Below are 23,155 nucleotides of genomic sequence, written 5' to 3' on the forward strand. Positions count from 1 at the left end.
CCTTGTGAGTGAGTTAATTGAGATCAGGTATGGGGGGACCTGGCTCCTGGTGAGTGAGTGAATTGAGATGAGGTGTGGAGGGACCTGGCTCCTGGTGAGTGAGTTAATTGAGACCCGGTGTGGAGGGACCTGGCTCCTGGTGAGTGAGTTAATTGAGATCAGGTATGGAGGGACCTGTCTCCTGGTGAGTGAGTTAATTGAGATCAGGTATGGAGGGACCTGGCTCCTGGTGAGTGAGTGAATTGAGATCAGGTATGGAGGGACCTGGCTCCTGGTGAGTGAGTTAATTGAGATCAGGTATGGAGGGACCTGTCTCCTGGTGAGTGAGTTAATTGAGATCAGGTATGGAGGGACCTGGCTCCTGGAGAGTGAGTGAATTGAGATCAGGTATGGAGGGACCTGTCTCCTGGTGAGTGAGTTAATTGAGATCAGGTATGGAGGGACCTGGCTCCTGGTGAGTGAGTGTATTGAGATCAGGTATGGAGGGACCTGGCTCCTGGAGAGTGAGTGAATTGAGATCAGGTATGGAGGGACCTGTCTCCTGGTGAGTGAGTTAATTGAGATCAGGTATGGAGGGACCTGGCTCCTGGTGAGTGAGTGTATTGAGATCAGGTATGGAGGGACCTGGCTCCTGGTGAGTGAGTTAATTGAGATCAGGTATGGAGGGACGTGGCTCCTGGTGAGTGAGTTAATTGAGATGAGGTGTGGAGGGACCTGGCTCCTGGTGAGTGAGTTAATTGAGACCCGGTGTGGAGGGACCTGGCTCCTGGTGAGTGAGTTAATTGAGATCAAGTGTGGAGGGACCTGGCTGCTGGTGTGTGAGTGAATTGAGATCAGGTATGGAGGGACCTGGCTCCTGGTGAGTTAACTGAGACCCGGTGTGGAGGGAACTGGCTCCTGGTGAGTGAGTGAATTGAGATCAGGTATGGAGGGACCTGGCTCCTGGTGAGTGAGTTAATTGAGATCAGGTATGGAGGGACCTGGCTCCTGGTGAGTGAGTTAATTGAGATCAGGTGTGGAGGGACCTGGCTGCTGGTGAGTGAGTGAATTGAGATCAGGTATGGAGGGACTTGGCTCCTGGTGAGTGAGTTAACTGAGACCCGGTGTGGAGGGAACTGGCTCCTGGTGAGTGAGTTAATTGAGATCAGGTATGGAGGGACCTGGCTCCTGGTGAGTGAGTCAATTGAGATCAGGTATGGGGGGACCTGGCTCCTGGTGAGTGAGTTAATTGAGATCAGGTATGGAGGGACGTGGCTCCTGGTGAGTGAGTTAATTGAGACCTAGTGTGGAGGGACCTGGCTCCTGGTGAGTGAGTTAATTGAGATCAGGTATGGAGGGACCTGTCTCCTGGTGAGTGAGTTAATTGAGATCACGTATGGAGGGACCTGGCTCCTGGTGAGTGAGTGAATTGAGATCAGGTATGGAGGGACCTGGCTCCTGGTGAGTGAGTTAATTGAGATCAGGTATGGAGGGACGTGGCTCCTGGTGAGTGAGTTAATTGAGATGAGGTGTGGAGGGACCTGGCTCCTGGTGAGTGAGTTAATTGAGACCCGGTGTGGAGGGACCTGGCTCCTGGTGAGTGAGTTAATTGAGATCAGGTATGGATGGACCTGGCTCCTGGTGAGTGAGTGAATTGAGACCCGGTGTGGAGGGACCTGGCTGCTGGTGCGTGAGTGAATTGAGATGAGGTATGGAGGGACCTGGCTCCTGGTGAGTGAGTTAATTGAGATCAGGTATGGAGGGACGTGGCTCCTGGTGAGTGAGTTAATTGAGACCTGGTGTAGAGGGACCTGGCTCCTGGTGAGTGAGTTAATTGAGATCAGGTATGGAGGGACGTGGCTCCTGGTGAGTGAGTTAATTGAGATGAGGTGTGGAGGGACCTGGCTCCTGGTGAGTGAGTTAATTGAGATCCGGTGTGGAGGGACCTGGCTCCTGGTGAGTGAGTTAATTGAGATCAGGTATGGGGGGACCTGGCTCCTGGTGAGTGAGTTAATTGAGATCAGGTATGGGGGGACCTGGCTCCTGGTGAGTGAGTTAATTGAGATGAGGTATGGAGGGACCTGGCTCCTGGTGAGTGAGTTAATTGAGATCAGGTATGGGGGGACCTGGCTCCTGGTGAGTGAGTTAATTGAGATCAGGTATGGGGGGACCTGGCTCCTGGTGAGTGAGTTAATTGAGATGAGGTATGGAGGGACCTGGCTCCTGGTGAGTGAGTTAATTGAGATCAGGTATGGACGGACCTGGCTCCTGGTGAGTGAGTTAATTGAGATGAGGCGTGGAGGGACCTGGCTCCTGGTGAGTGAGTTAATTGAGACCCGGTGTGGAGGGACCTGTCTCCTGGTGAGTGAGTTAATTGAGATCAGGTATGGATGGACCTGGCTCCTGGTGAGTGAGTGAATTGAGATGAGGTATGGAGGGACCTGTCTCCTGGTGAGTGAGTTAATTGAGATCAGATATGGAGGGACCTGGCTCCTGGTGAGTGAATTAATTGAGACCCAGTGTGGAGGGACCTGGCTCCTGGTGAGTGAGTTAATTGAGATGAGGTATGGAGGGACCTGGCTCCTGGTGAGTGAGTTAATTGAGATCAGGTATGGAGGGACCTGTCTCCTGGTGAGTGAGTTAATTGAGATCACGTATGGAGGGACCTGGCTCCTGGTGAGTGAGTGAATTGAGATCAGGTATGGAGGGACCTGGCTCCTGGTGAGTGAGTTAATTGAGATCAGGTATGGAGGGACGTGGCTCCTGGTGAGTGAGTTAATTGAGATGAGGTGTGGAGGGACCTGGCTCCTGGTGAGTGAGTTAATTGAGACCCGGTGTGGAGGGACCTGGCTCCTGGTGAGTGAGTTAATTGAGATCAGGTATGGATGGACCTGGCTCCTGGTGAGTGAGTGAATTGAGACCCGGTGTGGAGGGACCTGGCTGCTGGTGCGTGAGTGAATTGAGATGAGGTATGGAGGGACCTGGCTCCTGGTGAGTGAGTTAATTGAGATCAGGTATGGAGGGACGTGGCTCCTGGTGAGTGAGTTAATTGAGACCTGGTGTAGAGGGACCTGGCTCCTGGTGAGTGAGTTAATTGAGATCAGGTATGGAGGGACGTGGCTCCTGGTGAGTGAGTTAATTGAGATGAGGTGTGGAGGGACCTGGCTCCTGGTGAGTGAGTTAATTGAGATCCGGTGTGGAGGGACCTGGCTCCTGGTGAGTGAGTTAATTGAGATCAGGTATGGGGGGACCTGGCTCCTGGTGAGTGAGTTAATTGAGATCAGGTATGGGGGGACCTGGCTCCTGGTGAGTGAGTTAATTGAGATGAGGTATGGAGGGACCTGGCTCCTGGTGAGTGAGTTAATTGAGATCAGGTATGGGGGGACCTGGCTCCTGGTGAGTGAGTTAATTGAGATCAGGTATGGGGGGACCTGGCTCCTGGTGAGTGAGTTAATTGAGATGAGGTATGGAGGGACCTGGCTCCTGGTGAGTGAGTTAATTGAGATCAGGTATGGACGGACCTGGCTCCTGGTGAGTGAGTTAATTGAGATGAGGCGTGGAGGGACCTGGCTCCTGGTGAGTGAGTTAATTGAGACCCAGTGTGGAGGGACCTGTCTCCTGGTGAGTGAGTTAATTGAGATCAGGTATGGATGGACCTGGCTCCTGGTGAGTGAGTGAATTGAGATGAGGTATGGAGGGACCTGTCTCCTGGTGAGTGAGTTAATTGAGATCAGATATGGAGGGACCTGGCTCCTGGTGAGTGAATTAATTGAGACCCAGTGTGGAGGGACCTGGCTCCTGGTGAGTGAGTTAATTGAGATGAGGTATGGAGGGACCTGGCTCCTGGTCAGTGAGTTAATTGAGATCAGGTATGGAGGGACGTGGCTCCTGGTGAGTGAGTTAATTGAGATCAGGTGTGGAGGGACCCGGCTCCTGGTGAGTGAGTTAATTGAGATCAGGTGTGGAGGTACCTGGCTCCTGGTGAGTGAGTTAATTGAGATCGGGTGTGGAGGGACCTGGCTCCTGGCGAGTGAGTTAATTGAGATCAGATATGGAGGGACCTGGCTCCTGGTGTGTCACCCGGAGGCAGCTGCTATCTGGGAACACAGGCCAGGTGGGAAGAGACCTTTACTTCCTGCTCACTTAGGTTCAGCGAGTTCTCCAAACCAGCCTCCCAGGAATGCCGGTCTCCATGGCTGTGAGGGGAATCAAGAAGAGAGCCTGACTCCTCTCCTGAGGCCCCTTCCCCACCCTGAGCCAGCAGGATCCACGGAGCAGAGGTCATCTGTCCCCAGCTTGGCCCGCTGAGGCCAGCATGGCTGGGCCCATGATGCTTGTCTCTCAGCTCCCATCCTGTTTACTTCCACATTGGTTGAACCAGAGCAAAACTGAAATCTACAATTGTCATAAACACATTTAAATGTGCGTAGAATCAGGCTTACAGGTTGTGAAACATCCATTTGGCTCATGGTGTTATTCACTGTTTTGTGGTGGTTACAGTGACTGTAGCAAACATTTATTGAAAGTAGAAAATAAGAACCCAGCACCCCTTTAGCTAAGTAATGTGCCCTCTGTCCTCAATATTCCTTCCTGGGCTCCACGTTACTGCCCTTCAGTCTGGAAATATTCTGGTCTGAGCCCCGTAGTCCAGGCCTCATGTTCAGGCTTTCTGTCCCCAGTGATGAGAGGAGAGGCGGCAGACCTTTCTCTGGTGAGCTCAGATGGGCCTCCCGGAGTCTCCTGGGGTGCACAGGATTTCAAAGATCCAGGAGGGGCTGCCAGGGGCTGTGGGGTCTGATGAACCTCTCACCTTCTCTCCCACACCTGCCCTTTTCCTGTTTCTGTGGATGCTTTCCCTGTCCTTGGCTTCCTGGACTCCAGACCTCAGGGTCATCTTTTGCTTCTCTCTGCAAGGTGCCAAGTCTCTCTAGTTTTTTGTTTGTTTGCTTTGTTATTGAGACGGAGTCTCACTCTATTTCCCAGGCTGGAGTGCAGTGGTGTGATCTCAGCTCACTGCAACTTCCGACTCCCTGGTTCAAGCAAATTCTCCTGCCTCAGCCTCTGGAGTAGCTGGGATTACAGGCGCCCGCCACCATGCCTGGCTTTTTTTTTTTTTTTTTTTTTAAGTAGAGATAGGGTTTCACCATGTTGGCCAGGCTGGTCTCGATCTCCTGACCTCATGATCCACCCACCTTGGCCTCCCAAAGTGCTGGGATTACAGGAGTGAGCCACTGTGCCTGGCCGTCTCTCTAGTTTTACTTTGCAATGTCATTCATATCCATCCCCTTTCTAGTGCCACTGCTGAAGTCCTAAGCCACTGCCTCCTAACTGGTCCTCCTACCCTAACTCCTCCCTGACTGGCCTCCTGCCCTAACTCCTCCCTGACCCGTCCTCCTGCCCTAACTCCTCCCTGACTGGTCCTCCTGCCCAAGTCTCCTCCCTGACCTGTCCTCCTGCCCTAACTCCTCCCTGACCAATCCCCGTGCCCTAACTCCTCCCTGACCTGTCCTCCTGCCCTAACTCCTCCCTGACCGGTCCTCCAGCCCTAACTCCTCCCTGACCTGTCCTCCTGCCCTAACTCCTCCCTGACTGGTCCTCCTGCCCTAAGTCTCCTCCCTGACCTGTCCTCCTGCCCTGAGTCTCCTCCCTGACCGGTCCTCCTACCCTAACTCCTCCCTGACTGGCCTCCTGCCCTAACTCCTTTCTGACCAGTCCTCCTGCCCTGAATTCTCCCTGACCGATTTTCCTGCCCTAACTCCTCCCTGACCAGTACCCCTGCTCTAACTCCTCCCTGACCGATCCTCCAGCCCTAACTCCTCCCTGACCGATTCTCCTGCCCTAACTCCTCCCTGACTGGTCCTCCTGCCCTAACTCCTCCCTGACTGGTCCTCCTGCCCAAGTCTCCTCCCTGACCTGTCCTCCTGCCCTAACTCCTCCCTGACCAATCCCCCTGCCCTAACTCCTCCCTGACCTGTCCTCCTGCCCTAACTCCTCCCTGACCGGTCCCCCTGCCCTAACTCCTCCCTGACCAGTCCTCCAGCCCTAACTCCTCCCTGACTGGTCCTCCTGCCCTAAGTCTCCTCCCTGACCTGTCCTCCTGCCCTGAGTCTCCTCCCTGACCTGTCCTCCTGCCCTGAGTCTCCTCCCTGACCGGTCCTCCTGCCCTAACTCCTCCCTGACTGGCCTCCATCCTAGCAGAGCTTGAGTATTGCTGGTTCCCTGCTCAAACCCACCACTGGTTGCTGGTTCCCTGCTCAAACCCACCACTGGCACTGGCTTCCCATCACCTACAGAATAAAGGCTAAATATCTACGCTTGGCATAGAAAGTCATAAACAGGCCCCAGAGCACGTTTCTGGTGTTATCTTCTGCTAATGCCCTGCCCTCACTCCTATGCTGCAGCTGAATGGAACGAGCCATTATCCCCTCGGGAACGCTGGCTTCTCAGTAAACGATTATAGCCCAGAAGCCCTGTCATCACAGAACCTAGCTATTGGCTAATGGGTCAGCTTTAGCTTCATTTCTCTGAATAACTTATTTCAAAACATAATCCCAAGGAACAAGGTTAGGAAAAGGGGAGGGTGACAGGGACAGAGGGAGTGCCTGTGCAAAGACATGTTATCCAGTCGGCCCCTGCTGTGGCTGGCTGGTTGCACGATCCTGTAAGATCTTCTAAGAAGCTTTATGAGATGTAGTGAGAACCACCTGTCCTGGGGATGAGTCTGTCTGTCGGCTCCCATTCCTCATGGGTTATGAGTTGCTCCACAGGATTCTGGATGTATACAGATGTTCTTCATCTTAGGAAGGGTTTACGTCCCAATAAACACGTGGTAAGTCAAAAATACTGTAAGTCAGAAACACATTTAATACCCTGATAAGCCCATCGTAAAGTCAAACAATTTTAAATCCAATCATTGTAAGCCGGGACCATCTGTATACCCAAGACATATACAAGGATGTTCATAGCAGCTTTATTCAAAATAGTGAAAAACAAAACAATCCAAATGCACAGCAATTGGAAAACAGACAAATAAATTGTGGTATATTTATACAGTGGAATACTATGCGACAACAAAAAAGCATGAAGCATAATACTACACACAGCATGAGTGAGTCTCACAGACAGTGTTAACAGAGAGAATCCAGACACAAAAGAGCCTATCTATGCATGATTCCATTTATATGAAGTTCAAAGACATGCAGAGCTAATCTATGGTGACAGAGATAAGAATGGTGGTTACACTGAAATGGGAGGATTGCTCAAACCCGGGAGGCGGAGGCTGCAGTGAACCATGATGGAGCTGCACTCCAGCTTTGGAGACAGAGCGAGACCCTGTCTCTAAAAAAAAAAAAGTGATTGTTCCATTCTGTGGCGGCAAGTGGGGGCTTGACTGGAAGGGAACACAAGGGCACCTGTTGAGGCGCTGAGCACGTTCTATATCTTGACCTGAGTGTCAGATACATCCTGGGGATACATACGTACATAAAAATTCATCAGGGTATGAGCTACTTAAGCTGGGCGTAGTTTACAGTATGTAGGTTACACCATAAAAAAGAAGTGAATGAACCAAAGAATACTGGGCTCCCTGGCGTTTCCTCTTCTGCAACCCAAGGAAATAAGCCTCGGTGTGGAGAGGGCCTGTCCTCAGGGCCTGGCAAATGTAGGCGTTTCTTACCACGTCTCCTTCGGTAAGCCCGCCTGGCAAGTTCTCATCCACATAATCTGTGCATGCTCAACATTTGAAACCAGTGGGGACCCATTCGGACCCCAAGAGTTGGTATTAGAGATCATTTTAAAGTGAAAACTGGCTAGGCACGATGGCCTACACCTGTAATCCCAGCACTTTGGGAGGCTGAGGTGGGCGGATCACATGAGGTCAGGAGTTCGAGACCAACTTGGCCAACATGGTGAAACCCTGTTGACTCAGGATGACTCAGATTAGAGCAGGTGACTGGGGGTGACTCAGGATGGAGCAGGTGATAGAGGCTAGGAGGGGGTTGTTTACTGAAACTAGGGGCAAGGAGATGAAGAAAACGAGGAAGTTAAACTTTAAAATGAAGAGCTGAACATACTGATACATTGACTCTTTGGAGAGGATCTCAGAACCATTGTACTTAACAATTTACAGGCTAAAACCTTTGAAGAGGAATTTATTATATCCTACAAACCTGGGAGGCAGAGGTTGCAGTGAGCCAAGATTGGGCCATCGCACTCCAGCCTGGGCAATAAGAATGAAACTCTGTCTCAAAAAAACAAAAGTTGGCTAGGGCTGGGCGTGGTGGCTCACACCTGTAATCCCAGCACTTTGGGAGGCTAAAGCAGGTGGATCACCTGAGGTCAGAAGTACGAGACCATCCTGGCTAATATGGTGAAACCCCATCTCTACTAAAAATATGAAAAAAGAAAAAAAAAATTAGCCAAGCACGGTGGTGCACGCCTGTTATCCCAGCTGCTTAGGAAGCTGAGGCAGGAGAATCGCCTGATCCCAGAGGCAGAGGTTGCAGTGAACTGGGATTGCGCCACTGCACTCCAGCCTAGGCGACAGAGCAAGATTCTGTCTCAAAAATAAATACATAAATAAAGTTTTAGAACAGGAATGAAAGGAAGTAAAGTACACTTGGAAGAGCCGTGTTGGCAACTGGAGAGATCCGAGTGCCTCATCTGACCCTTGACTTGGGATTAATACATTGGCATGAGATGTGAGCAGTGACTCGAAGTTGCTCAGAAAAAAATCTTCCCCCACTATTGAGTACTGCAGCTGGCACCTGCCCTCCCCACGCACTGCAGCTGGCACCTGCCCTCCCCACGCACTGCAGCTGGCACCTGCCCTCCCCACGCACTGCAGCTGGCACCTGCCCTCCCCACGCACTGCAACTGGCACCTGCCCTCCCCACACCAGTATTTGGTACTGCAGCTGGCACCTGCCCTCCCCTCTGCTATTTAGTACTGCAGCTGGCACCTGCCCTCCCCACACCAGTATTTGGTACTGCAGCTGGCACCTGCCCTCCCCACACCAGTATTTGGTACTGCAGCTGGCACCTGCCCTCCCCTCTGCTATTTAGTACTGCAGCTGGCACCTGCCCTCCCCACACCAGTATTTGGTACTGCAGCTGGCACCTGCCCTCCCCTCTGCTATTTAGTACTGCAGCTGGCACCTGCCCTCCCCACACCAGTATTTGGTACTGCAGCTGGCACCTGCCCTCCCCCCTGCTATTTAGTACTGCAACTGGCACCCTGCCCTCCCCACGTCAGTGTTCAGGATTCTTTCTCTCTGTTTTTCTTTTTTTTCCATAGTTTTCACCTTTCTATAATTCACTTATTTATTATGTTTATTGTTTTGTGAAAGGAAAATAAATATTGGGCCCCCAAAATCACTAAGCTAAAGGGGAAAGTCAAGCTGGGAACGGCTTAGGGCCAACCTGCCCCCCATTCTATTCAAAATCACCCCCTGCTCACTGAGATAGATGCATATCTGATTGCCTTCTTTGGAAAGGCCCATCAGAAACTCAAAAGAATGCTACCTTTGTCTCTCACCCACCTGTGACCTGGAAGCTTTCTCCTGGCTGCGAGTTGTCCCACGTTTGCTTGGCGTTGCCCGGCCTTTTCCAGACTGAACCAATGTTCATCTTACATATGTTGATTGATGTCTCATGTCTCCCTAAAACGTATGACCACCTTGGCACATGTCAGGACATCCTGAGGCTGTGTCACGGGTGTGCATCTTCAACCTTGGAACAATAAACTTTCTAAATTAACTGAGACCTGTCTCAGATTTGGGGGGTTCACATTTTGGTAACCATGGAGGGATTCTGAGTTGAGGTGCCCCTGACCTTTGACAGATCTATTGGTGCTTGGTAGCAGCATGAGCTAACCTTATGGCTCAAACCAACAGGACAATTTGCTGAGGTCTGGGAGCACCCCCTCCAGAGAGTCCCTGATCTCTCAAAACTTGGTCGTGATCTAAAGTTTATTTGATGTACAACTCCCCTCCCCTTCTTTTGGAGTTTTATTTGCTTCCAAGAAGGAAGGCAAGATTTCCTGGGTCCGTGATGATGGAAGGCTGACAACTCTTTTATGGAGTTTGAGCTTGCTCCCAGCAGGGAAGACAAGTTCGAGTTTTTTTCCTGCTTCAAGGATGGTAGAGAGCAGTCTTCAGCCTGAGACCCATCCCTAGGTAAGTAGCTGAACTGAGGTTTTGTCTTGGCTGAAGGTTAACAACCAGCTGGTCTGAATTTCTTCTTCCCATTAGAGCAGTCTGTGGTCATATCATTTGACTTTTGTTGTTGTTGTTTTTTCTGGTCTTTCTCTCATCAGATTTGACCAACTCTACCTGACTTGGTCAAATCCAAGTGAGAATTCCAAATTATGGGTAACAAAGCCTCTCTAATTTGGCTAAAATTCCTTGCAGCTGCAAAAGAGGAAAAAACTAAACGAAAAAAACCAACAAATCATGTGCTTGGTTTCTGTGTTTGCTTTCTGTCTTAAAAAACAAACAAACAAAAAACAACAAATGCTCTTTCACTTACTTTTCTTCCTCCCTATACCTCCTCCTGCCTTTGCCATCTGCGGTACCAAAAAAATCTAGAGAAGGCTTCTAATGACTCGAGCCCCTTTAAAGGATCTGGAACAAAGGGGCCACTCACCCCTTCCAGGGTGCTCTTTTTTCTTTATGGAGTTTCAAGAGTGATGGGCGGATTCTTCTTAGGTCTAAAGCTCTGTCTTCCTGTATGGCATGACGTGACCTCTTTGGCTTTGGAGGAACCAGAGATGACCCTGCACTGTGAGAGGATTTGACCTTGGCGTGTGTAATGGCAGACGAGAACTACAGAGAAGGGGTGGCTGAGCACAGTTTACAGGGAATGGTCTTGGCTGTTTTTTTTTTTTTTTTTTTTCTCTTCTAGGAAGCTGTGATTTAAGGATCCTAATTCTAGTTCAGAGATGCATCCTAAAGGGTCTTCTCTATTGCTTTTTCTCCCAAAATGAATCTCAGTTTGGGTTGTCTATGTATTTGCATGAGGAACTGAACTGTTGTTGTCATAGGTAAATGAGAGACTGAGTTTTCTCAGCTCCAAAGAGAAAGGGCGTTTGCTCCTCCCAGCCGAGTACTCCATAGGGTTCATGGTGCCTCTACTTGCCAGAGTTTATGTAAAGTGGAAGTAATATGGTCTTTCTGCATGTTTACATTAAAAAAAAAAGAGCCCTGAGGTTGACCTGCAAACTATAGAGTTCCTGAGTCCTCTTTTTTCTCTAGTTTCTTCTCTGCCTGCTTTAAATTTGCTGTTATTTTTCTGTTAACATAAAAAACACTGTTTGGACCTGACAGTTTTTCTGTTTGAAAACTGGTGAATTTGTATTTATTTCATGGCTATATTTCTTTTTTTCTTTTCTTTCTCTCTTTTTTTTTTTTTTGTTTTGAGGCAGAGTTTCACTCTTGTTGCCCAGGATGGAGTGCAACGGCGTGATCTTGGGTTACCACAGTCTCCGCTTCCCTGGTTCAAGTGATTCTCTTGCCTCAGCCTCCCGAGTAGCTGGGATTACAGGCATGCACCACCATGCCTGGCTAATTTTTTGTATTTTTAGTAGAGATGGGGTTTCTCCATGTTGGTCAGGCTGGTCTCCAACTCCTGACCTCAGGTGATCTGCCCGCCTCAGCCTCCCAAGGTGCTGGGATTACAGGCGTGAGTCACCGCGCCCAGCTTTCATGGCTAAATTTCTGAAGTAAAAGCTATAGGATCTTTGCGTGTGTGCATATATTTAAAAGGCCTTTATAATTTCTATAATTTTATGTTTAATTGGCAATTAAATCTGTTTTAATTTCCCTCCAGCACACCAGACTTTTTCTCTCCATACGTTATGATGTAAATTTTGCTATTCGATTTTCACCTCAGTTTCCTTAAAATGCAAATTCAAGGCTATTTAGCTGACAACCGCTTAGAGTAGTAAAACAGGTTATCAAGAATTCGAAGGTGTGGCTGGGCACGGTGGCTCGCGTCTGTAATCCTAGCATTTGGGAGGCTGAGCCGCAAAGATCTCTTGAGGTCAGTAGTTCAAAACCATCTTGGCCAACATGTTGAAACCCCGTCTCTACTAAAAATACAAAAAAAAATTAGTCAGGTGTGGTGGCAGGTGCCTGTAATCCCAGCTACTCAGGAAGCTGAGGCAGGAGAATCACTTGAAGCCAGGAGGCAGAGGTTGCAGTGAGTCAAGATCAAGCCATTGCACTCTAGCCTGGGCAACAGAGTGAGACTCTGTCTCAAAAAAAAAAAAAAAAAAAAAAGAAAGTAAAAAAGAATTTGAAGGTGTAAGAAAAAAGCTCTTTATGAATCTATAAGATGAACTTCTCTCAGCATACCTAATACATCTATGTATTTATGTGTTGTTTTGTACACAATGTTTTGCTACTGAAAATATATAAAAGAGCTCTAATTAATTGGCTTAAGAAAATAAAAGCACTTGGCTGGGTGCAGTGGCTCACGCCTGTACTCCCAGCACTTTGGGAGGCTGAGGTGGGTAGATCACCTGAGGTCAGGAGTTCGAGACTAGCCTGGCCAACATGGTGAAACCCCATCTCTACTAAAAATACAAAAATTAGCTGGGCGTGGTGGTGCGCGCCTGTAATCCCAGCTACTCCAGAGGCTGAGGCAGGAGAATTGTTTGATCCCGGGAGGAAGAGGTTTCACTGAGCTGAGATCTCATTACTGTACACTCCAGCCTGGGTGACAGAGCAAGACACCATCTCAAAAAAAAAAAAAGCTAGTGATTCCATATCTTCAAATCAAATTTCAGTGGAGTGTTTACCAGGCAAGGAAGGCAGGGGGGTCAGCTTGCTGACAGCCTCAACCTGCCAGCCCTCAGCCTGCACATTTGTGATCACCCGGTCACACACCTGGGCAGGAGGCTGCCCCTCCTCCCTGGTTTGAGGAAGCAGGAAAAGGTACCCGCGAGAGACAGCCAGCAGTTCTGTGGAGCAGCGGTGGCCGGCTAGGATGGGCTCTCTCTGGGGTCTGGCTCTGCCCCTTTTCTTCTTCTGCTGGGAGGTTGGGGTCTCTGGGAGCTCTGCAGGTAAGGAGGCCAGAGGGGCCTGGTGGGCCTCTCCCCTAGGGGGGCTCTGGGAGTGAATTTCAGTATGAGCCACCCTTCATGGGCAAGGGCAGGCTCTCTCGGGTTGATTATAATGAACCACAGTGCTACCTGTGAAGTGCTATTATTGTTGATAAAGAGTGTGCAAATGACGGTGTGAGTGAGTGTAAGCGTGCATGGCACTGCAGTACACACTAATCAACCATGACGGTGTGTGTGAGTGTAAGCATGCCTGGCGCTGCAGTACACACTAATCAACCATGACGCTGCCATCGTAAGGGGTGGCTGAGAGTTTGTCTTTATGAACGTGGGACAGTAAGTGGAGCACGGAGCGGGGGTGCAGGGAGGTGCCAGCTGGTGATCATTGTGCAGAAAGCTGAAGAATGTGGCTTAACAAGATTCTGACTCCTCCCAGTTTATTACCTAGCATGGATTTCCTTCAAAATACAGATTTCGTGTGAAAAGTCCAACTGCCACAAACTGCTTGGGAAGGGTGGATGCTGACAGGCAGGGCTTTTGTGAAAGACGGGAATGAACCCTGACCTGTCGCTAATAGGAGTTGTGCCAAACTCATCACATACATTAAAAAATAGAAAATGATTTATTTATTTTTTTTTTTAGAGCAGTTCTATGCTCGCTCTAAACCTCGAGTGGAGAGGCCGGGCACGGTGGCTCACACCTGTAATCCCAGCATTTTGGGAGGCCGAGGTGGGCGGATCACCTGAGGTCAGGAGTTCGAGACCAGCCTGACCAACATGGAGAAACCCCGTCTCTACTAAAAATATAAAATTAGCCGGGGGTGGTAGCAGGTGCCTGTAATCCCACCTACTCGGGAGGCTGAGGCAGGAGAATTGCTTGAACCTGGGAGGTGGAGTTTGCAGTGAGCTGAGATCGCACCATTGCACTCTGGCCTGGGCAACAAGAGTGAAACTATGTTTCAAAAAAAAAGCTGCAGTGGAGAGTCTGGAGTTCCCATCCCCACCACTCACAGCCTCCCCCATCATCAGCATCCCCCACCAGAGTGGCACATTTGTTAGGACTGAGGAACCTACTTTGACCCATCATTATCATACATTGTATTTTTAATTCTCACAACGGCCCTGCAAGATCGGCCCTGTTCTTACCACCCACCACCTCCACTGCTTTAAGGGTGAGGCCACTGTGCTTCTGGGCATCTAGTAACAACTCCTCGGAGCCAGGATCTGACTCTCCACAGGCCTGAGCACTGCACCCCGTGGCCTCCTGCCCGTGCTCACCATGGCCTGGTCTGCGCTGCACGTGTCCCGTTAGCTCCACCTTACAGGTGCGGAAATGCAGGCTTGGAGCTGAGAGACTTGGCCAGGGTCACAGGGCAGAGAGCAGATTCTCCAACTCAGGGTCCCAAGTCCACACGCTTTCCTCTCCACCAGATTTGAAGATTGTACCAGGAGAGCCGCAGTGTTCCAGAGCTACCGAGGGGCTGGGCCGGGATTTGCTGTATTTGAGAAGACCCCCCTGGACCCGAGAGGCTGTGGGCTTGGGGAGCATGAGGAGGTTTCACAGCAGAAAGGACACCCCGGGGCTCCTGGATCGGAAAATGTGCCAGGGGAAATCGGGCTCCAAGGGCACCACTCTGGGCTTCCAGCTGTGTAGGCTGGACCAAGAAGGCTCAGAGAAATGATCTCAGGCTTGAAGTGGGGAGAACAAACTGTATTATGAAGGCAGACGAACAGTTCCTGCAAAAGTGAGATTTGTGTGTGCAGCTGGGCCGCACCGGACCAGGGATGAGAGTGGGTGCCCGGGACTCGCCTACACTGCCTTGGGGTGCAGCCCGCACTCCTCACTATAGTCAGATCGACTATGCGTGCTTTCCAGGGGCCCGGGAGAGGACTCCATGGGGAGGGATGCTTACCTTGTGGGCTTTGGAATATAAGCCCTTTCACCTTCTCCGCTGGTCCTCACCACGTTGGCAAGGCAGGTATTGTGACCCTGTTTTCTCAGGTGAGGACATGGAGGCTGGGAGGGGTCTAGAGACTGGCCTGGCTAGTAGGAGGCCGAGTCAGGATTTGAACCAGCAGATCATCTGACCCCAGAGCCGGTCGTGGGCGGCACAGCGGGAGCTGCAACCGAGGCTCTTGACTCCTGCCTCGTCATTCCCTGAGGTCCACAGGACAACCAGCTGGGGACCTGGGGCCCCATCCTGACATCCTGGGGAGAGGTGCTAGGCCTCTTTTGGGTCTATGGGCTACTTTTGGGCCAGTGGAGCTGGGTAAAGACCATCTCAAACCCTGTGCCAGGGGAGGTCAGACTCCAAGAGCGCCACCTTTGGGCTTCCAGCTGTGTGGGCTGGACCAAGAAGGCTCAGAGAATTAGGGGGTTCGTATTTGATCCTTTTCCTTCCAAGACTGGGATTACCAGATAAAACACAGGGCATCCAGTTACATTTGAATTTCAGGTAACAATTTTTTTTAAGTGTAAGTATGTAGCCAATATTGCATGAGAAATACTCATGCTAAAAAGTTATTCGTCGTTTATCTGAAATGCAAGTTCAAATTTAACCGAGTACCCTGTATTTTTATTTGCTAAATCTAGAAACCCTCTCCAAGAGGCTCCTTGGCCCACTCACAGGGAGAGCCCGATCTCCCTCTAGACAGGGGAGGCCCCCTTTCTCAGGCCAGAAAAGATCTTGTAGTAAACTACTCAAGAGGCTGAGGCAGAAGGATCGCTTGAGCCCAGGAATTCAAGACCTGCCTGGGCAACAGAGCAAGACCCTGTCTCTGGGGAAAATATCCTACCGTAGCCTCCCTCGGGGACTCCCATTCCTCCCACCTCAGGGCCAGTCAAGGGAACAGGCCTCTGCTCTAGGCAGAAGTGCCGGCAGCCGCTCTCTGAAAAGCTAGGTTTTGCCTCAGCTGGCACCCGGTGTTCTGTGGAAAATGCCTGGCCACGGTTTCCATGGTTCCCAGGCTCCAACCCTGCAGTTCTCAGCCCTCATTCAGGAGGGGCCTCGGCAGGGTGGGGGGTGCCCTCTTTCCCTTGCCGGAGCCCCAAGGACTCTGCCGGCTCCCTCGCTTTGGCAGCAGCACTGCCCACCCTGTCTCTGGAGGTTCCCCCCCCTCAATCCACCCAGCTACCCCGAAAGGCAAAATCATAGGCCTTTCTCATCTTTTAAGGGTTTTTACTTCCATGGGGAAGTATGTGTTGGATGAGAAAAGTATCCGGGGAAGGGGACAGAGGTTCAGAAAGCTCTGCGAGTCCTGGACGCTGGTCTGCCTTCTTGGCTCACCCTGGAAGGTGGACACTGGCCCCACACATCCCCTCTTAAAGACGCAGGCCGATAGCCAGCAGATCCTGGGGCTTGCTGGCCCCAAGTGAGTTGTCAGGGCTTCAGAGGACGCCAGCCATGGCAACCCCAGCTCCATGGCTGCCACACAGGCCTGGGCTTCCCAGAACTGCCTCCTTCTTGTTCGCTTATGTAGATGAAAAGTGAGGTAACGGCACTCCCCCGCCCCACCCTCCTCCCAGAAGTGCCCAGGGCGTAAACGCAATAGCTTGTGTGAAGTCCACTGGAACCCAGGCTCACCAAGTCAGTCTTAACCAACACAGGCCCCAGCACCCGCAGAGCAGACACTGCGATGACAACGGACGACACAGAAGTGCCCGCTATGACTCCAGCACCGGGCCACGCCGCTCTGGAAGCTCAAACGCTGAGCGCTGAGACCTCTTCTAGGGCCTCAACCCCAGTCGGCCCCATTCCAGAAGCAGAGACCAGGGGAGCCAAGAGAATTTCCCCTGCAAGAGAGACCAGGAGTTTCACAAAAACATCTCCCAACTTCGTGGTGCTGATCACCACCTCTGTGGAGACATCAGCCGCCAGTGGCAGCCCCGAGGGAGCTGGAATGACCACAGTTCAGACCATCACAGGCAGTGATCCCGAGGAAGCCATCTTTGACACCCTTTGCACCGATGACAGCTCTGAAGAGGCAAAGACACTCACAATGGACATATTGACATTGGCTCACACCTCCACAGAAGCTAAGGGCCTGTCCTCAGAGAGCAGCGCCTCTTCCGACGGCCCCCATCCAGTCATCACCCCCTCACGGGCCTCAGAGAGCGGCGCCTCTTCCGACGGCCCCCATCCAGTCATCACCCTGTCACGGGCCTCAGAGAGCGGCGCCTCTTCCGACGGCCCCCATCCAGTCATCACCCTGTCACGGGCCTCAGAAAGCGGCGCCTCTTCTGACGGCCCCCATCCAGTCATCACCCCCTCATGGTCCCCGGGATCTGATGTCACTCTCCTCGCTGAAGCCCTGGTGACTGTCACCCACATTGAGGTTATCAATTGCAGCATCACAGAAATAGAAACAATGACTTCCAGCATCCCTGGGGCCTCAGACACAGATCTCATCCCCACGGAAGGGGTGAAGGCCTCGTCCACCTCCGATCCACCAGCTCTGCCTGACTCCACTGATGCAAAACCACACATCACTGAGGCCACAGCCTCTGCCGAGACCCTGTCCACAGCCGGCACCACAGAGTCAGCCGCACCTGATGCCACGGTTGGGACCCCACTCCCCACCAACAGCGCCATAGAAAGAGAAGTGACAGCACCCAGGGCCACGACCCTCAGTGGAGCTCTGGCCACAGGGAATCCCCTGGAAGAAACCTCAGCCCTCTCTGTTGAGACACCAAGTTACGTGAAAGTCTCAGGAGCAGCTCCGGTCTCCATAGAGGCTGGGTCAGCAGTGGGCAAAACAACTTCCTTTGCTGGGAGCTCCGCTTCCTCCTACAGCCCCTCGGAAGCCGCCCTCAAGAACTTCACCCCTTCAGAGACACTGACCACGGACATCGCAACCAAGGGGCCCTTCCCCACCAGCAGGGACCCTCTTCCTTCTGTCCCTCCGACTACAACCAACAGCAGCCGAGGGACGAACAGCACCTTAGCCAAGACCACAACCTCAGCGAAGACCACGATGAAGCGCCCAACAGCCACGCCCACGACTGCCCGGACGAGGCCGACCACAGACGTGAGCGCAGGTAAGTGGCTCCTGCTGGTGATCTTCGGGGATTTGGGATGCGGAGTTTCCAGGACGTCTCCGCACTTGAGGAGTGGAGAGGAAGGAAGGATCTGGAGCCTACTCAGAGCCTGCTCCTGATGTTGCCTCTTCGTGATCTTCTAGTGGTTCTTGGCGAAATCAGGAAAAGGCAGATGGAGGGTTGTGTATGGAAAGGGGTGGGGATGGAAGTCCGGAGAAATGGTTTGCGGTCTCGGCTCTGCCTGTAACAACCCGAGTGACCTTGGGCAAGTCCCTGTCCCTCTCTGGGCCTCAGTTTCTCCACCTGTATTTGGAGAGGGTTGGAATGGGCACTGAAGTCCTGTCCAGCTCTGACCTTCTATGAAATTCACTGTTGAGCAGCTCTGGAAGCTTCTATTCCAGCCATAGCCACACAGAGGAGCAGCAGACATGCATCAGGCCCAAGCTGCTGCTCTCTGACGGGCTCGGACCCCATGAAAGTGGGGCCTGCTGGATGCATTTCCTGGGATTTACGCCATAGATAGTGACTTAAAATAAATTAATACAGGCCGGGAGCGGTGGCTTATGCCTGTAATCCCAGCACTTTGGGAGGCAGAGGCGGGCAGATCACCTGAGGTCAGGAGTTCGAGACCAGGGTGACCAACATGGTGAAACCCCATCTCTACTAAAAATATGAAAATTAGCTGGGCGCAGTGGTGGGTGCCTGTAATCCCAGCTACTTGGGAGACTGAGGCAGGAGAATCACTTGAACCCGGGAGGTGGAGGTTGCAGTGAGCTGAGACGGAGTGAAACTCCCTCTCAAAAAAAAAGGTAAGATAAAATAAACAAATACGGCAAAGGCTTGGGAGTTTAAATCTACATCTCTGAGGCAACAGGGACTTCTCAGGGGAGAAGTTCATTGTCAGAGGCTGCTTGGTCAGTCCAGCTTCTGGTCAGCCTGTAGCCTCCACCTCCACTTCCTGTCACTCTGCCCTTGGGCCTCATCTCTGTGTATCCGCGGCTTGTTACCACCTTTCTGGGGGAGGTGGGAATACAAATATTAATCACAACCACTCAATACATAAAGATATTATTGAATATCTTTCGTATTATAGGCAGGGGTGATATAAACATGTTTCACACCCAGTAAGCACTGGCCCCAGCGGAACGTTCTCTCCGGTGCCAGGCAGTGTGCCACCAGCTTTGCATATGTTATCTGATGCCAGGCAGTGTACCACCAGCTTTGCATATGTTATCTGATGCCAGGCAGTGTGCCACCAGCTTTACATATGTTATCTCCTCTATTTAACCTTCAAAACAGCCTTAGGAGGTGGGTAACACGACCCCATCTGACAGGGTTAAAGATGGTAGCTAAACTGCCCTGGAAAGTGAAGGGGTGGCCTGCCCCTCCACACCTGTGGGTATTTCTAGTCGGGTGGGATGAGAGACTGAGAAAAGAAATAAGGCACAGAGACAAAGTATAGAGAAACAACAGTGGGCCCAGGGGACCGGTGCTCAGCATACCAAGGACCTGCACCGGCACCGGTCTCTGAGTTTTCTCAGTTTTTATTGATTATTATTTTCATTATTTTAGCAAAAAGGAATGTAGTAGGAGAGCAGGGTGATAATAAGGAGAAGGTCAGCAAAAAACATGTGAGCAAAAGAATCTGTGTCATAATTAAGTTCAAGGGAAGATACTATGCCTGGATGTGCACGTAGGCCAGATTTATGTTTCTCCCCACCCAAACATCTCAGCGGAGTGAAGAATAATAAAGCAGCATTGCTGCAAACATGTCTCACCTCCCGCCACAGGGCGGTTTTTCTCCTATCTCAGAATTGAACAAATGTACAATCGGGTTTTATACCGAGACATTCAGTTCCCAGGGGCAGGCAGAAGACAGTGGCGCTCCTCTATCTCAACTGCAAGAGGCTTTCCTCTTTTACTAATCCACCTCAGCACAGACCCTTTACGGGTGTCAGCCTGGGGGACGGTCAGGTCTTTCTCATCCCACGAGGCCATATTTCAGACTATCACATGGGGAGAAACCTTGGACAATACCCTGCTTTCAAGGGCAGAGGTCCCTGCGGCTTTCCACAGTGCGTTGTGCCCCTGGTTTATTGAGACTAGAGAATGGCGATGACTTTTACCAAGTATACTGCCTGTAAACATTTTGTTAACAAGGCACGTCCTGCACAGCCCTAGATCCCTTAAACCTTGATTTTATACAACACATGTTTTTATGAGCTCAAGGTTGGGGCAAAGTTACAAATGAACAACATCTCAGCAAAGCTTGTTTAAAGTACAGGTCTTTTTCAAAATGGAGTCTCATGTCTTTCCTTTCTACATAGACACAGTGACAGTCTGATCGCTCCTTCTTTTCCCTGGAAAGAAAAATACTTTATTATTTGTTGATTAGATAAGACATTCATATGATTTGAAATGGAAAGGTACGAAAAGGTTCACCATAAAATGCCTTTCTCCCCTGGCTGTGCCCTCACCCAGTTCTCTCCACACATGTAACCCGTGAGATTGTCTCTTGTGTGTAATTTTCTGCACATGAAATGTACATACGGAAGCAAATATATGTGACTATTTCATCCTCCTCTTTTTTTTTTTTTTTGAGACAGTTTCGCTCTTGTTGCCCAGGTTGGAGTGTAGTGCTGCGATCTCAGATCACCACAACCTCCGCCTCCCAGGTTCAGGCGATTCTCCTGCCTCAGCCTCCTGAGTAGCTGGGATTACAGGCACGCGCCACCATGCCCGGCTCATTTTGTATTTTTAGTAAAGACGGGATTTCTCCATGTTGGTCAGGCTGGTCTCAAACTCCCGATCTCAGGTGATCCACCTGCCTCAGCCTCCCAAAGTGCTGGGATGACAGGTGTGAGCCACTGCGCCCAGCCCTGATTTTCGTCTTACTGTTCTCCATTTGCAGGTGAAAATGGAGGTTTCCTCCTCCTGCGGCTGAGTGTGGCTTCCCTGGAAGACCTCACTGACCCCAGAGTGGCAGAAAGGCTGATGCAGCAGGTGAGTGGGCACTTATCGGGCCAGGGGAGTAGAGGAAGGGGTGAGGTTCGCAGGGGCTGCAGGGAAGACCCGCAGGACACAGAAGAGCAGCTACCGCACTTGGAAGGGAGTCTCGTTTCTTATGGAGAATTAGGAGCTGAATCTGAGGATCTCTGCCTGGCTTTGCTTCTGCCTGCCTTCTCCGAGTTCTTCATTTCCTTCTCTGCAATGTAAACATGTGACTCCTGGAGCCCCCAATTTCTTCTGGTCCTTGGAAGCTTGGCCTTCTGGCCCCTGAGGCAAAGGTCAGTGATATTGATGGGAGGGTAGGTGGGACTCTTGGTTGCAAGTGGCAGAAACCCAAGTCAGAGAAGTTTATGCAAAAAAAAAAGGCAGGGTCTGAGAAACCTAGAAGTGTCTCTTCAGCTTCAGTACGGCTGGATCCAGCAGCTCCAATGCCATCACGGGGACTTTCTCTTTCTCTCCCTATCTTAGCTCTACTCCCTTCATTCTTCAGAGTCTTTCTTCATATGTATGAAAAGGCAGCCTTGTTAGCCATAGATTCACAAGGGACTTCCATCTCCCCAAATTTTCTTCTCTTTTTTCTTTTTCTTTCTTTCTTTTTGTTTTTTGAGACGAAGTCTCGCTCTGTCACCCAGGCTGGAGTGCAGTGGCGCGATCTCAGCTCACTGCAAGCTCCGCCTCCTGGGTTCACGCCATTCTCCTGCCTCAGCCTCCCAAGTAGCTGGGACTACAGGCGCCCACCACCACGCCCGACTAATTTTTATGTATTTTTTTTAGTAGAGACGGGGTTTCACCGTGTTAGCCAGGATAGTCTCAATCTCCTGACCTCGTGATCCACCCGTCTTGGCCTCCCAAAGTGCTGGGATTACAGACATGAGCCACCGCGTCCAGCCCCCTCTCCCCAAATTTTCATGTCATCCGGGGAAGCGCAGGTCTCCGTGGTCTGCAAGTGTCACCATGACTGACAACCCAGTCAGGATCCCATAGAGGAAGGATGAGCCCCAAGAAAATAGGGAGGCCAGGCAGAAAAAACCCCAGAGATGTATACTCTAGATGAGGACCATGATTGGGATGTATTTGTACAAGTTGGGAAAATTCTCCTAAAACCCACTGGACAGAACTTCCAATGGTAAAGTTCCGGGGTCAGGGTTTTGAGGATGGGGATGGTGTGGCTTGTTGGAGGTTAGACTGGGTCAGCTTAGTGCAGATGTCACGGGCCTTGCCTCACTGAGGGGTGGGTTGTTCTCCTAATGTGTGGTACAAAGTAGCAGATGGGGCATGATGGGAAGTGTCTAAGCTCTGCTCACAGATGTAACCGTGAAAACAGGCCCAGTGCATAGTCTAATGTGGATTGCCTCTTTGACAGTGCCCTTGCTAATACCTGAAGCTTGCATTCAGCACCTCTCACAGTCAATGGGACAGTGCCCTTGCTAATACCTGAAGCTTGCATTCAGCACCTCTCACAGTCAATGGGACAGTGCCCTTGCTAATACCTGAAGCTTGCATTCAGCACCTCTCACAGTCAATGGGTGCCACACTGCTGAAAAGTGGCTCAGGCTTCCTGTCATCCCTTGCAAGGGTAAACCTGGCAGAGATGCTGGCTGGGGGACTTATGCCAGGTGTAGAGTTCATAGCCAGGCTGGACAGGTGGACTGATTGCCCTTAGCAGAGGGAAGCAAGATATGTCCGTGGAGAGTGGGATCCTTTGTTGCAGGCGAAAGAAAACCTCTGTCTGTCGTAAGTAAAAGGGCAATTTGTTGGCAGTGTCCCAGAGTGCATAGAATTAAAGCAATGCCAGGACAGCAGGCTTGGAAAATAGGCAGGAGGGCCCCCAGGAGCTCTGGCGGCCAGACGGTGGGATCAGGCTGGCTGGGACACTGTCCCTCTTGCTGGTCAGTCACTATTGGATGCTGCCACAGCCAAGGGGCATCACGCGGCCTGCACACACATTCACATAGGTTCTCGCTGCCTTTTTGTCTCACTGGACTTTTTGCTCCAGAGCCAAAGTCCTGAGTAGGAACATTTGATAGGCCGAGCTTAGCCCTTGTACTCCCATGAGCCCCCAGCCAGGTGC

At 51.1% G+C, this 23,155-nt stretch overlaps 1 protein-coding gene across 6 annotated transcripts in view; it reads left to right on the forward strand.

Annotated features, from left to right (window-relative positions):
- The window catches only part of MUC20 (mucin 20, cell surface associated), a 57,258-nt gene that overhangs the window by 14,540 nt on the left and 19,563 nt on the right, over window positions 1-23,155 (forward strand). Inside the window, exons 1-3 of one of the 6 annotated variants that reach the window (XM_063806456.1) lie at window positions 12,840-13,041; window positions 16,645-18,075; window positions 20,987-21,078. In XM_063806456.1, coding sequence (XP_063662526.1) covers window positions 12,966-13,041; window positions 16,645-18,075; window positions 20,987-21,078 — 1,599 coding nt within the window. In that variant the 5' untranslated portion in view covers window positions 12,840-12,965. Of the gene's footprint in view, window positions 1-12,839; window positions 13,042-16,644; window positions 18,076-20,986; window positions 21,388-23,155 lie in introns of those variants that run through there. The other 5 variants (XR_010155414.1, XM_054682444.2, XM_054682440.2 and 2 more) reach the window with 5 other exon arrangements.

The sequence above is a fragment of the Pan troglodytes genome, chromosome 2, assembly GCF_028858775.2.
Source record: "Pan troglodytes isolate AG18354 chromosome 2, NHGRI_mPanTro3-v2.0_pri, whole genome shotgun sequence".
Classification (NCBI taxonomy): Eukaryota; Metazoa; Chordata; class Mammalia; order Primates; family Hominidae; genus Pan; species Pan troglodytes.